Source organism: Panthera tigris, chromosome D1 (assembly GCF_018350195.1).
Source record: "Panthera tigris isolate Pti1 chromosome D1, P.tigris_Pti1_mat1.1, whole genome shotgun sequence".
NCBI lineage: Eukaryota > Metazoa > Chordata > Mammalia > Carnivora > Felidae > Panthera > Panthera tigris.
This window is the reverse complement of record NC_056669.1, coordinates 109638043-109653301: the sequence shown is the minus strand read 5'-3', so window position 1 is coordinate 109653301 and position 15259 is coordinate 109638043. Positions and strand designations below refer to the sequence as shown.

General features: G+C 53.8%; 1 protein-coding gene across 7 annotated transcripts in view; it reads left to right on the top strand.

Annotated features, from left to right (window-relative positions):
• The window catches only part of CHKA (choline kinase alpha), a 60928-nt gene extending 47317 nt beyond the window's left edge, over window positions 1-13611 (top strand). For all 7 annotated transcript variants that reach the window (XM_042959583.1, XM_042959581.1, XM_042959579.1 and 4 more), the window contains 8 exons: window positions 781-914; window positions 1167-1271; window positions 1967-2025; window positions 3853-3940; window positions 4690-4798; window positions 7532-7638; window positions 9032-9113; window positions 13378-13611. In XM_042959583.1, the coding sequence (XP_042815517.1) occupies window positions 781-914; window positions 1167-1271; window positions 1967-2025; window positions 3853-3940; window positions 4690-4798; window positions 7532-7638; window positions 9032-9113; window positions 13378-13437 (744 nt within the window). In that variant the 3' untranslated portion in view covers window positions 13438-13611. The remainder of the gene's footprint in view (window positions 1-780; window positions 915-1166; window positions 1272-1966; window positions 2026-3852; window positions 3941-4689; window positions 4799-7531; window positions 7639-9031; window positions 9114-13377) is intronic.
• The last annotated feature ends 1648 nt before the right edge of the window (window positions 13612-15259 follow it).

Sequence of the window (15259 nt, the reverse complement as noted above, 5' to 3'; positions counted from 1 at the left end):
TCACCCCTGTGCTGCGCCGCTCTGGATTTTCGGAGGAGTGCCTCTTTGGGCTTCTGGAGGGGAGCAGTGCACGTGGGAAGGACGAACAGGTCTCAGTGGCTTGTGCTTTCCTCGTGAGGAGCTGGGACGTGCCTCCGGAGCGGGCGTGGCCTCGGGCCGCGGTAGTGGGGACTGGGAGCTCTGGGGGTGGCAGTGCCGGGAGCCGCAGTGGTGGGAGCTGGGCGCCTCTGTTTCTTCGCTCAGCTTTGTGCTCTGAGAGCCTGCTCTGTGCCAGGCGGGGGCTGTGGACGCCACCGTGGGCGAGGGGGCCGTGGCTCATGCTGAATTCCTGGCGGTGCTTCCGACTGGGACCACCTCTTGCCTGAGGTGTGTCCGGGCGGGGTGTCCGAGCTGCTGAAGGAGTTAGACACGGGCTCGTGTGACAAACCGCTGGAAACCTGGAGCTTTTACCAGGGAAGAGGGCACGCTCTGGCGTCAGGCAGAGGGCAGGGAGCACGGAGTCCGCCTAAACGCTTACATGCGGGGAGGACCTTCTCACGATTAAAAGGGTTCAAAGTGATACTGAGCTGTGGAGCAGCCCCCTCCCCCTTGCTGACAAATGCCATGGCGATTGCTGGGGCACTGTCCGCGGGGCACGGTGCCCGTTCCTACGGGACTTCGGTGCGCCGGAGGAGACTTAGATGCCCTACAGAACGGACTCCTAGTCCTTAGGCTCGTGTGATCGCACACCTCCAGCTTCCCTGAACAAATGCCGTTTTCTGACTCCCTTTTTTATTCCAGAGCCGGCGATTAGACACTGAAGAATTAAGTTTGCCAGATATTTCTGCAGAAATAGCTGAGAAAATGGCCACATTTCATGGTATGAAAATGCCATTCAATAAGGAACCAAAATGGCTTTTTGGAACAATGGAAAAGTAAGTGGCCAAACCGCTTGGCTCTGACTCAGTTTTGTGTTAGCGGCCACCAGAGGTGCCAGCGTGAGTACTTGTTTGCCACGGTGGTCGGAGTCCTTCCTCTGGTCTGCCGGACGGGTGGGTGGGCAGGAAGTGAGTTTTCTAGAGAGCCCGGGGCTCCCCGCTGGCCTCCCGTGGCTACACTTCACGGGAGCTCCAGGAGGAGGCCACGGGGGACTGAGCGGTGGTTTCCGTTCTCCCCTTTCCTGCAAGGTATCTGAATCAAGTCCTGAGGGTCAAGTTTGCCGGGGAGCCCAGAGTGAAGCAGCTCCACAGACTCCTCCGCCACAACCTGCCTCTGGAACTGGAGAACCTGAGGTGAGGCGCGGTCTGTGGCGACGGCGCGGGTTTTCTTCTGGAACGGAGGTCGTGGGGGCGGCAGGCTGGGGGTGTCCGCAGAGGAGGGGAACCGTGCGCCGCAAGCTCTGGGGGGAAATGGAGTAGGAAACTCGGTGCTGGCCTCCGAGCAGGGGCTACCGCCCGGCCTTTGGGGTGCAGCGGTGCAGGCCTCCGGCATTCGCCCCGAGTGCGGGCGGTCCCGGCCTTCCTCAGTCACATTTGCACGTGGTGCCCAGCAAGTGGTGACCGGGACGTTCTCCAAGGCGCTTGTGTTTTAGTAGGAGAGACGGAGACCAGCAAACACGTCCCGTAATGTCAAGTCGTGGTAAGAGGTGTGACGGAGACCAGAGGCAGACTGATGAGGAGGGTCATACTGGGGGGGGGGGGGGGGGGGGGGGCTGCGAGCCAGGACCCACAGCCACGTGAGGAGGGTCCTCCAGGAGGGGGCCCACACGGGAAGAGCTGGGCACCCCGGGGGCTCACGAGGGTCTCTGGGTTGAGCTGCCGCGGAGCTGTCGTCGCGTGATGGTGGCGCTCCCGGAGGCCACAAGAAAAGCACTGCACGGAGGCCGTGTGGCGCCGCGGAGCGTCTGTGCAGCACCGGGCACAGAGATGGTGGCGCTCTCTCTCTGGCCTACAGTGTGACGAGTGACGACAAAACCTTCCTTTCCCAGGTCGCTGCTGGAATCCACCCCTTCTCCAGTTGTGTTTTGTCATAACGACTGTCAGGAAGGTAAGGATTGCTGCCTGTTTTGTGGAGCTGGCTTTGTGTGTCTGCTTGGAAGGCTGAGTGTGTGTGTGTGTGTGTGTGTGTGTGTGTGTGTGTGTCCACTGTGTGATGAGTGCCAGGGCCGCGGAGAGGGGAATGGCCGTGTGAATAATGGCAGGGCCGCACAATGGAGTGCTGTGTAACTGTTGAAAAGAATGAGGTCGAGTTTTTATACAGAAAAATCTCCAGGATGTGTTAAGAGAAAAAAAGCAACTTTTGGAAAAACACAGGGGGTATCCTCCCATTTTTGCAAGAAATATATTCACAGAAGAAAAAATGAGAATGTTCGCTAACCTGGGAGGATAAAGGCTGGAAACTTCCCAAGTTACTTACTCGTTTAGTGTTTACTCTGGTGGACACAGGACTTCGGTAATCTGAGGGCACAGTAGGAGATGAACGTGGCCGGGATCGGTCCTGGGGGCCTCGTCCCCTCCACCTGCAGCGCCTCGCGGCTAATCGAGGTCACCTGCTCTCAAGATCAGTTCACTCTGCCATGGCCTTGAGTCTCTCTGCCTTCAGGAAATTACGACGCCGGATACCCCTTACTGTGAGCCACCTTTGCCCACCGTGACTTCAAATGGAGGCCCGGTCTAGCTGGGCAGGTCCCACGGGTGCTGCCGCGGTGCTCTGCTGTCCTTGTCCTCTCCGTCACTGTTGGCTCATGCCCACCCTCGGGCCGTTTGCCAGGCTCAGCGGTTTGTTTTTAATTTTAACAATAGTCCGTGTTGAGGGTCAGTCATCGATAAGACACCAGTTTGAGCCAAAATACGTTTTATTGAAGAGTTGATCATTGCTGGCCACGTCTCGCACAGTGTAGACGCGTCAGCCACAGGTTTGCGTGGCAGCGGGCGGTAGCGGCACAGACGTCACCGGGGGCGTGAGGGAGGCCGGCTGCCGGCGGTGGCCATGTGTGCAAGGGCCAGAGAAGCTGGGGGCGTCTGTCTCCCTTTTTCTGCCGCCTTGGGCATCTGCTTCCGAGTCTCCTTTTGCTGGCCACCGGAAACAGAAGATGGATGCCGAGAAGCCTAGAAAGTGCACCTCCTGCAGAAACCCCGGAGAGAGAGGGGCCGAAAACCTAGCAAAGCCTGGCTCGCCGGTGCCACCCCCCAGCCCCGTGGTCACGCTGAACGTCGTGTAGAGTGTGGGGGTCTTGGAACGTGTGTCTGGCGGTCAGTTCACTTGTGGCCCGGAATTCGGCCTCACGGGACCTGTGGCGGAAGGAACGCCACCTGTGGCCTCCTCCTCAGGAGGAGAAGTGGGTGAGGCGAAGCAGTGGGGCCGAGTATGGTCCCCGGAGCCATACGCACGGTAGCTGCCCTCACCGGTGACATCCTTGTCGGGGGGGACACCAGGACGCGGCTCCCTAGCTGGTGGGCCACATCCGGCCCGTCTGCCACCCCGCCTCAGCGCTGCCGGGCATGTTGGGTCAGCCAGAACTCTGGCATGCCAGTCCAGAGTCGTCTTCTGCACCCCTGTGTGAAACGACTGGGGAGTACTGCCCCAGCAAGCGGATGGCGGGCCATTCTTGTTCGGGGGTAAGCCCGGGGCCGTGTTCCTCTTGGGCTGCTGTGAACAGGGGCTCTTGTGTCCGCGCGGCCCGGGCCTTCTGTTTTGGGGGTGGGGGGGGGGGTTGTGACAGTGCTGCTCCTGGGACTCTGTGGCCTGCGTTCACTCGTGTGGTTCGGATTCCCGGAGGGGATCAGAACCGCTCTTGGCCCTGCCGGTCAGGGGCTCGTGCCTTCGACTGTGAAGCCCACAGTAAATGGCACGTCGTCGAAACCTTTTTTGCAGGTAACATCTTAATGCTGGAAGGCAGAGAGAATTCTGAAAAGCAGAAACTGATGCTCATCGACTTCGAGTACAGCAGTTATAATTACAGGTAACACGTTACAGTAAAGTGTGTTTATTTCCGTATCGTTCTATTAGGTTAATGATGCACGTAGGAAACAATTAGAGCAGAAAACAGGCAGCAGTGCCAACAAAATACAGCGGAAGCTGGTGCGTCTGCCCCCGCGGCCTGCAGCGGTGTGTGAGGCAGCGAGGCCTGTTCTCCGTGGTTCGTGGGGAGCAACGGTGTGAGGAGTCACGACGCACAACTTGGTATTTTGTCGGTGTCAGAGGTCAGAGCCCTGAGTGCAGGAGGCTCTCGAACCATTGCTTTTTTTCTTTTTTAAGGTTTTTTTTTTTTGAGTGAGTGCACACGCACGTGCAAGTGGGGGAGGGGCAGAGAGAGAGAGAGCAAGAGATTGAGATTGAGAGAGAGAGAGGATCCCAAGAGGCTCCACACTGGCAGCACAGAACCCAGTGCGGGCCTCCCTCCCACAAACCGTGAGATCGTGAGCTGAGCCAGAATCCAGAGTCCGACGCTCAATCGACTGAGCCACCCAGGCGCCCCTTGAACAATGGCTCTTGAGTCACGGGCACTTTCGTGGCTCCGGTCGGCTGTGGTTCTGGTAACTGCCCCGTCGGCTCTCCCTGTCACTGACGCTGTCATCCCCGGGGAACCTCGGGAAGGACAGTTTGTTGCCGGGAGGGGTGCTCACGACTCGGCCTTTGTCCTTCTCTGGCCGGGGAGCCTTGTGCCGTGGCAGGGTGCCCGCTTCGCAGCGTCTCTTACCTCTCTTTCAGGGGATTTGACATTGGGAATCATTTCTGTGAGTGGATGTATGACTATAACTATGAAAAGTACCCTTTCTTCAGAGCCAACGTCCTGAAGTACCCCACCAAGAAACAGCAGGTAGGAGACTACTGGGTGGAGGCTTGATAGGAGGTAAATTACATGAGTCAGTTTTATGCAGTTAGAATCGATTACTTCTTCAATTTTCACAAGTCCCTTGTGAAAGGGTCAGAATGGTTCAGCAGACCCTTTTGCTCTAAAATGTTATTTTGTGTCAAGACACAAACTTGACATTTTAATCCCTGAGCCGGCGATAACCTGTGTTCGGTTAGAGAGTGGTCTCTCGTGTAGCTCCTTCTGGTTTTTTCCAGAAAGCCCAGCCTCTGTTCTGCTCTCTGGCCCTCTTTTTGGGGATCACGGTGTTTCCTGTGTGTGTTGCACTCCCTGCAGACAGAAGGAATCTTCCGGGCAGCATGACTTGGGAGCCGCTGTGGTGCCAACCAGTTCCCTGTCCTGTCCCGAGTGTGGGGGTCGAGGGGCCGCGTGAAGAATCACCCTGTGGGAATCTCCCCCTTGGGAGCCCCTCCTCCATTCCTCAGCCCGCTGCCGGAGCGGCTGGGGATAAGTGGGTAGCGGGGTGGAAGCAGGCCAGGTTGTGGACAGGGAGGGCCAAGCCCGCTTCCCTGAGCCTGTGCAGGACGGCGTCTCTACCCGCTTCGCGACCCCCCTGCCACAGAACCGCTCTTCCCGCGGAACCTCTGCCGGTGAGCGGCATTTCAGAGAGGTCAGAGCGGCGCGAGGACGGGGATGCAGCCAGCTGCTGCTGTAACTCACTCGGGACGTGTTTCTCGGTCACTCGCCTGCGCCAGGCGCGGTGGTGGCGTCTTCGGTCGATGGCCCACACGCCAGGGGCTGCGGTTCAGATGTCGACTTGCTGTGGGACGGAAACTGCGTTGCCCTCTTCTCGCCACGTCGTAGGGCCAGCTGTGATGAACTTGAGAACCAGTTGGCCGGGCTGGTTCTGGCCCTCAAGGTCATGCTGTGTGAGAAGGAAGGGAGGGGAAGAGTAGGCCATTTAGCCTGAGGAAGAAGAAACAGCCGTCTTCGGGTATTTGAATTTTTGCCTCACTGAAAAGAAAGCAGACCTTTATAAAAACTGGGCAGCCCTAGAGGTGAGACCCCTCAAGCCGGGAAGAGGGGCTTTTCAGTAAGAAGGCAGGTTTCCTGTTAGCGCACAGAAGAGCTGTGTGACCGCCAGCACCGCACAGCAATGCAAATAGTTACTGGTCTTTTTTCGATACCCCTTCTGCACCGCTGAGGTAATCTCGCGCTTGCCTCACTTTAGGCCGTTAATGAGATGTTTTAAAATGTTAAACCATCTTAGAATTTCTAAAATAGACCACTCGAGTGAAGTGTGTTATTTTGGAGCGCTCTCTTGGATCCAGTTAAGCAATCTCTCACTTAGGGGTTTGACATCTGCGTACATATGTGGATTGGGCTCTTAACGTTGGTTTTAAAAACCATTATTCATATCTGCTTGTGCAATAAGGATTATACTAGTCTAATAAAATGAGTCGGGTATCCCTTTTTAATTTTCTGGAACAAATTTATATTAAACGTGACGTTCTTTGAAGATTTGGTAGACGTTGCCTGTAAGAAAACGTGGGCCTAGAACTTTTGGGGAGAGAAGGCCATGAATGGTGACCCCATCTCTTAGGGTGTTGATCTGTTCAAATTTTCTGCCGACTTGAGCATTTAGTATCTCCTGGAAATTAACCCATCACGTGTGGTGGTTCACGCATGGGTTTTAGAAACTATTGTGCCATTTGAATCCCAATCTGCTACTGACTTTACTGTCACCTGCTGTGTCTGTGCTTCCATTTCCTCATCTGCAGGAATTATTTTGTCACCGTGAGGGGCGAGGTAATATGCAGAAACAAATGCTCAGAGTAGCACCTGCTGCATAAAATTTACTAGGGGCCAGCGGTCACCTTTTCTGTGCAGATTTACTCCTTCTGGAACCCCCTACTAGGACAGTGCTTGGGTTGGAGGGATGCCTTCTGGTGGGAGGGGGTGCACTGTGTGAAAGCCGGTTTTGGACAAGGGCAATGGCAGAGCTGGTCGAGAAGCAGTGTTGGCATTCCAAGTAGGTAATCGCTTCCTGGCGTTCTTCTAGGTCACGTAACTCATGCCGTTTCCTTATGTATCAGAGAAAGCAAGCGGTAGTTTGCTGTGTTCTGTATAAGATGAAATACTGAAGGACATGGGATCTCCCAAATCCTAATGCGGGTGTGGACTCTGTGTGGGGCCTGGTAGACCCTCTTCTCCAAACCAAAATTAGACGTGGCCAATGGACGGACATAAATGTGTAGATAATCATGGCACCGCGGGGGAAGGCCCTTCTGCCTGGTCTGGTCAGCTCTCACCCTCGGGTGGCGGGGGGGGGCACCTGCCAACACCTTTGGGCTCCCTGGCGCCTGTGCCTGGGCTTCCTGCGGTGACCCCGCACAGAATGCCAGCCAGTCTGGGGAGACGCATGATGTAGGCTTTGCACCCAGACCATGGGAAACATGAGTGTGGATTAGATTCTACCTGTTTTCGCTGGAAGTCATCGTAATTTCCTGTACTAGTCTTGCCAACAAGACAGCATCGACAGCAAGCTGGAGCTCACTGCCGGATCAGCGAGCTTCCACACTCCCCACGCCTGGCACAGAGCTGCTCGGGCTCGGCTGGGCCTTCTCCAGGTGTCTCTGGCGATGCGGGGTGTCCACTGGACGTGTAGTGCTTCCTGACAGCTGTCGACACCATCTGTCTAACCATCACTGACTCTAATGTAATTCCTTTTTTTTAAAGCTCCACTTTATTTCCAATTACTTGGCCGCATTCCAAAATGAATTTGAAAACCTCAGTAATGAAGAAAAGTGCATTATAGAAGAAGAGATGTTGCTTGAAGTCAATAGGTAATTGTTTCCTTTCATTGATTGATAAAGATAGCCGTCCTGTTCCAGAATATGATTGGGGTGACTGCTCGCAATCCTGAGTATTTTAGGAGCTTCTCTACAAACATACGTCTCTAGGACTTGTACTTTGTCCAAAGGGGAACATTTGACACCTCTCCAGGTTGCAGCTCACGGCAGGGGCGGGGAGCAGGGTCAGTGCACAAGGTCAGGAGGCTTGGATGGTGCCCCAGACTGTAATCCACGTGTAAGACTCAGCGGAACAAGGCCGTGCCATCCAGGGCCTGCACCCTCTTGTCGCCCGATGCTCGTGAAATGGTGGGCACCATCCATTAATGTGTTTCTTCTAAAAAATAATGACAGATTGTGAGCATTGGTTCTGAGTCTTGCTTGTTTAACTTTGTTTCAGCAGCTCTCAAAGCAGGGCTGAGAAACTTCTGGATTTTGTAGAGGTTCCGACCCCTGTGTATCATACACACTCATCTCCCAAGTCTGGAGGCTTGAGTTACTCCCATCCTGTGGGGTCTGTTACAACAGGAGATTCTCGCTAAAAACGTCTCCGTACCTCTGACCCACCTTGTTCTGTCCAGCCCACTTAGCACAGATCATGTCTTCCAGATCCTGGTCTTCAGAAGTGTCCACACCCCTGTTGCTGAGCATGTGGCCAGCCCTGCCGTCCCCGGGGCTCCCCCTGCAGCACGGAGCTTCCCTCTCTGGTTCGGGAATGGATAGAAAATAGAAAAATGGAGAGCCAGACAGGAAGGGGAGCCCCAAGGGACGTGTAGAGGGTCAGGGAGTACAAGCAGGGGTGAGGAGGATACTAGAGCATTCAGTGAAGCCCACAGGCACTGTTGTGAGGGGGCACGTGCGTGGGTTCACGGTGACCGAGGCCACGGTGCAGCGTAGAGATGGGGACCGTCACACCCTCCTCTGTTTCACCGCTGTGCTGCGAGGGCAGGGGTGAGGGTGGGGCGGCATCCAGCTCCAGGAAGGGTGGCGAGTTATGCAGAGGCCTGCATTTTCCCCCTCTTGCTGCACAATGCGCGCTGAGGGTTGCTGGTGCCGTGGGCTCACACGTGTAGCAGAGAGCGTTTCTTTCCCAGCGTAGCCCGTGCCTGCCTGCGTGGCCCCCAGGGCCCCCCCGTTGAGTCCCGTGACTGTGTGACTGTCGCTGTCCCACTCGGCAAGTCCACCCGCCCCCAGCCAGAGGTGGGCGGAGCCGGCAGCCGTGCTCCCAGCTGCTCGCTCCCTGTGGCGTGTAGTCCCACCGAGCTGGCCAGGGCAGACCCAGTTTGCATCCAGAGGAGGTAAAATGCCCACCTGCAGGAAATTCCGTCATCGGGCCCGTGGCTGGTGTCACCCATCTCACGTGCGTCTCCTGTTCTTGTAATTACAGGTTTGCCCTTGCGTCCCATTTCTTCTGGGGACTTTGGTCCATCGTACAGGCCAAGATTTCTTCCATTGAATTTGGGTACATGGTATGTTTTGGGGGTGGTTTTCTCTTCTATTCTCAGAAAGAAAATTGTTAACGATGTCTGTGAATGCCTGGTGGTAAATGACCGCTCTTTGCAGAGGGCTCCCTGTGCCCCTGCAAGTTGTGAATGAGGCGACCCGGCACCAGGACAGCAGGCTCAGCCCAGGAAGCTGAGGGTTAAAGGCTGCATAATTTAACCCTCTCTCACTGGCTCCGCATCTGCAAAGGCAGGTGACCAGCAGGCCAGGCCTTCCCTGCTCCAGAGAAGTGCTGTGTGGTCCTGTGGTTCGCCTGCGGGATGTAGAAATCGGACCCTAGAGGTCCAGCCCTTGACCTTAGTCCCTTCGGACACAGGGGACAGCGAGTGAAGGAGCACGATGGGGTCTGCCTCTGTGTTTTCCTCAGCTGTCACGGCTCCGTTCTCCGGCCTGCAGCACCCCACGTCATGCGGGCGGCTGGTGCTGACTCATTGAGCCGTCCTGGTTGCTGCAGGCAAGTTTGACAAGCCAGGCTGTCGTTTTCTTCTAACTTTAGGAAGCGTCCTTGACATAGACAGTTTTAACCTCGAGTTAAGCCCTCTGTTGCCCCATGGTGAGTGTTGGGAGCGTGTTCCAGGGCAGGGGCGTGTAAAGTCTCTAGTGAGCACCTTGCTTTGAGACAGGAGGTGGGAGTGACTAGTTCTCTGATCCCCTAGTCCTGTACGAGGCGGAAGGTTGGTACTGCACAGGTCAGAGAAGGGGAATATGGAGTTTTGAAGCAGATTTAGTCACGGTCCAGTGATTATTGTAAGGCAAAGTAGACATCAAACGAATACTACCAAAGATAAAGAATAATTTTGTAATAATAAAAGGATCGATTGATCTAGAAGACATTAAGAAAATCGTGAATGCGTCCATACCTTTCTTGCTTCAAAAGACGTAAAGCAAAACCTGAGAAAACTGATGGAGAGAGAGGCGGACCCACAGAGCAGACCTCCCCCTCCCTTGGTGACAGCAGAGCCAGAAACACAGCAGCAGGAGGGACGGAGGAGTGGACAGCACTCTCCCGGCTTGACGTAATTGATGCCCACCGCAGAAGGTACATTCTTGCCCATTGAATATGGAATGTTCATCAAGATGGACTGTATGCTGAGCAGTAGAAAATAGGTGTCAAGTGGAAAAGAATTGAAATGCAGAGAATATACTCTGACCCTGGTGGAATTTAATAGGATATCAGCAACAACAAAATCTTGAAACTTCTTAGTTATTTGGAAATTAAACAGTACATCTAAATAAGCCCTGGATCAAAGAAGAAATGAAACAAAATATTTCAAAGAAAATTATAAGGGAACACAGTATATCAGAATTTGTGAGATGTAGTTCGAGTAGTGTTTAAAAACTTGTGGCTTTGAAGGTTACACATCTGTATTAGATAAGAAAGTTTTCAAACCAGTGACCTTAAGAAGCTAGAAAGAGAAAAACAAGCTTAAGCCCAAAGTCAGTAGAACTAAATAAAAATAAAAGCAGAAATCGTTGAAATAGAAAATGAATGGGAAAAAAAAAAAAAAAGAGAAAGTCGGTGAAACCAAAAGTTGGTTCTTTGAAAAGTTCAATAATAATTATAAACTTTTGGTTATACTGAGCAAGTAAAAGAGAAGACACATGACTGATACCAGGTATAAAGAAGACATCACTACAGATCCTATGGATGTTAAAAAGGGTAAGAGAATATCATGAATAACTTCATGCCAACAGATCGACAGTGTGCACGTGCAAATTTCTTAGAAAACACAAATTACCAAAACTGACATAACAAATGACCATATACTTATTCAATAAATTGAATTCCTAATCAGAAGGGAAGAAGAAAAACTGCCTTTATTTTATAGGTGACATGATCATGTACATGAGTAAATATAAAAGAATCCGTAGAAAAGCTAGTTAAACTATGCCGGGAGTTTACTGAGGTCACAGGATACAAGGGCAGCGTATAAAAACCAGCTGCATTCCCATAGGGTAGAAATAGTTACAGATGAAATTTCACCATATTGACAATGGCATAAAAGTATGAAATACTTAGGCGGATAAGGTTTTTAAAATATGTGCATGACCTGTGTACTGAGAGCTGTAAAACATTGCTAAGAGAGCCTAAATGGAGACAGAGACCACATTCATGGCTTCAGGAGACTGACTCAGTATGAAGAGTCTGTTCTTCCCAAACCGATCTCCAGAGTCTCCACGATCCCAGTCAAAACCCCCACAGGCTTTTTGGCAGAAACTGATAAGCTGATTCTAAAATGTATGTGAAACTAAAACTAAGGAACCAAGTCGGAAGACTCGTTCTGCCTGATCTCGAGATGTATCGACACAGTGGGGCATTGGTGGAAAACACACAGTGGGGCATTGGTGGAAAGACGGGCGTCGGTCGAATGGAGCAGAGTCCAGTGCCCAGAAACAGACTCACACGTAGAGCCAACCAGTATTCGACAGAAGGGCCGCAATAATTCACTGGGGGAAAGAAAGGGTTGTATTTTCAAAACTGATGTGGGAACAACTAAATAGCCATATGGAAAAAATACTGAACCTTGATCTCCTGCCATACACAAACGTTAACTTGAAAGAGACAACAGACCTAAATGTGAAAGCTCAGACCACCACGTGTCTGGAAAACACAAGGGAGAAGCTTCCTGACCGAGGCAGAGGTTTCTTAGGTTACATAAAGCACCGACCATAAAAGTAAGTTGGGCTTAATCAAAATGAAAAACTTTGGCTCTTTGAATGACATCCTTAAGGAAATAAAAAGGCAAGCACCAACAGGAGAAGATGTTGCAAATTTGTATCTGACCAGGACTTGTATTTAGAATATAGAAAGAACTCACAACTTAGCAAGAAACCAAACCTCCTTTATAAACAGGCAAAAGATTGGGACACTGCACAGAAGATAAACAAATGGCCAGTACACATCTTTTTGTCTGCATAATGTAATTAGTCATGAAAAGAGATGCAAATTAAATCTCCAGTGTGATTCCCTCCACACCTGTGATGGTGGCTAAAACTTTAAGACCCTGACAGTATCAGACGTTAGCGGGAATGTGGAGCGGCCGGAACTGGCATGTGTTGCCGAGGGGGCTGGTGAGAGGGTCTGACCGGTCTGGAAGACAGTCCGGCCACACATTTACCGTACAGCCCGATAGTCTTCTACTGGGACATCATTGATCCAGGAGACGTGAAAGCATACATCCACGCCAGGACTTGGGTTCAAATGCTCACAGCAGCTTTCTGTGTGATAGCCCTGAAATGGAAGCACCCTCCATGCCGATCAGATGAACGGATAAATGTGCCGTGTGAGGTCCAGATGATGGAAAAGTACCCCGCAGTAAGCCAGAATGAACCCAGATGCTCACCACAGCACGGATGAATCCCAGAAACGTTATGCCGAGTGAAACAAGCCAGGCAAAAGGGTACAGACCGGGTGACTCCATTTATGGAAAAGCTTTCTATTAGCAACCCGTACTGATCGAAATTGGTTCAGAGGCTGCCTGTGGCCAGGCGGCGGGGTGGGACCCGTGGAAACTTGAGTGTGCCGGAATATTCTTTATCGTAACTGTGGCGGTGCTGCTGAACTGGATGTATGCGTTTGTGAAAACCGTCCAACCGTGTGCGTGAAGGAGTTAATTTTTGTGGCGTAGAAGTTACACCCCAACGCCGAGTTGTGAACAGCGATGCTGTGATCTTCTGGCAGTTAGCGTCACACGCTTTTCAGTTTGGAGCAGGTGCTTAAGAGATCGCGTCGTCCACCCCGACGGATGGATGGGGGAGCAGGCCCAGAGACACACGGTGGCTTGACCGTTCTCGTTCCCGAATGCCCGGAACGCGAGACCAGCTTTTCTTACTTCCCTCTCTCATTCTGGGCAGTAATCATGCCGTAGGGGGTTCCAGAAAACCCATGGTGCGTCCTTTCTTGCACCTCTGTCCTCTACTTCCTGACGCCCCCGGGACCTTTTCCTTTGAGAGGGGAGCCTTTGTTTGCATCAGTGTCTGCGGCGTTCCGGTCGACAAGATGGCGCACCGTGGCAGCGCACAAATACGTAGGCGGGGGTCCCGCCTGGATTGCAGGGCCAGGGTGGCCAGGGTGACTGAGCTTGGTGCCTGGGCTCCCGGACAGCCTGCGGCAGCCGGAGCTGCTCTGTGGCCTTGGTGGTTGGGGCCCTGCCCTGCGGGGGGGGGACGGGACGTGGGCGGCTCTGGGCGGGAGTCCTCGGTGAGCCTGCCCTTCCTTGTGTCTCCTAGGACTATGCCCAGGCAAGGTTCGATGCCTATTTCGACCAGAAGAGGAAGCTTGGGGTGTGAGTGTGGGAGGCGCCAGCGGCTTCATCCCTGGACCGTGCAGGGGCGGCCGAGCCAGAGGGGCCCTCGGTGCTCCCGACTGCCGCACCTGCGGCAAGAAGGCTCGGATGTCTCGCTGCCCAACGCAGATGTGTATGATACGAAAGACTGTATTAAAACTGAGTAACATTTATTTCATATCTTGTTTACGATTTCACTAGGACTCTGCGATGAGATCGGGAAGCAGAAATATAGTACAATAGTGCAATATCTCAGAATCCTTTTAATCTAGGCAAGGCATCTTGTGTCCGGGGCCTGAAGTTTTCAGTCAGATATGGCAGACAGCAAGAGTGAACCGTGTTTCTGCGCGTACTTTTTTTGGTTAACGTTGATTTTTTCAAGGATGTGAGTGAACGTGCTGGTGAGCACGGCAGCCAGGCTCTCGGGGGTAACGAACGATGTGTGTAGACACCGCTCGCTCCCGAGGGTGGCCCGTCAGCCGGGACAGACTGTGATGTCGCTCTGCGGCCTGGCCGCGAGTCTCCGAAGCTGCTCCTTCACCTTGTGGTCCACGTGGCGGACGCACGAGACCGCAGACGGCTCGGGAGGGGGGTGAGCCGTTGTCTGCGTCCCGTGACCGTAGCCCCCGGGGACCGGTCAGGCCGGCGCGTCGCCCCCTAACCGGGCGCTTCCCCCGCCCTGCTCTCCTCCGTAACTGAATGTGCTTCTCTAACCCCAGCTTCGGGGCGGGCAGGCGGCTGTGGCCCACACAGAGCCCACGGCCGGCCGGGGAGCAGTGTGGGGTCCCGGGGACACACACGCCTCCCGGCTGCCTTCCCCGTGGAAAGCGGGGTTGGCCCGAACGTCTGCAGCTTTTCTCTTCCTCCTCTGCCTCTGCTCGGGGATCCTGTGACCGGGCTGGCTGCCCTGGCATCGTCCTGCCCGGGGGCTCCCTCTGCTGGGGGCCGTGGGGCGCCGGAGGCCCGGCTTTGGCCCTCGGCCAGGTGCCCCTGCCCTCGCTGCCCCCCGTGTCCCTGACGGGTCATTCTGGTGGGAAAGAGCAGCCAGTATACGGAATGTGGGGGTGTGGATGCGGTAGGCCTGTGACACCCATATATATTAAATGTCCTTTGGGATGATTTTTTTTTTACTCTGAACTCTTATTTGAATTGTTATTTTGTGCATACATTTCTGCTACCAGAGATTGTACTATACAAACAATAAAAGCATACAAACCGATCCTCACTGTCACCCTTGGGTGTGTCCTAAGTGTCAGGCAAGGCTCCCAACCCACCCCCATCCCCGTAAAGACCCCTACCTAGAAGGATGTAGAAACTGGAAGCAGTGGTATATTCCGGAGGAAACTGAACGGTTGCCTTGGCCGAGGCAGGAGGGACATTTTCCACTATTTACCCTTCTAGACATTTAAAATTTTAACCAGGTGAATGTGTGTTGGTATCTGAGCAATAAACGGTCCCTCACGCCTGCGTAAGCTCTCACCCAGAGCGACGCTCCCCCCTCCTTCCTGTGCCCACCCAGGCTCTGGCCTGTGGCCCCGCCAGCCACAACCTCCCCACCGCGTCTGGGGGCTCCGAGCAGGGCAGTCCTGGACCCAGGGGACGGGCTCCTCCCAGCAGCTGGCCAGATGAGCGCCAGGCCACCCGGCTTGCTGTGCCCAGGGCCTCGCTGGCCTCAAAGCGGCCTTTGTTCCCGGGGCCTCCTGCCGGAAGAACCACTTTGCAGCTCTTCGGCCCGAGCAAGCAAGGCCTCTGAGAAGCACTGGTGCTGCCTCCTAGCCGGTGGTGGGACCCAGGCCAGAAAGACATGTGAAATGCCATCATCCACC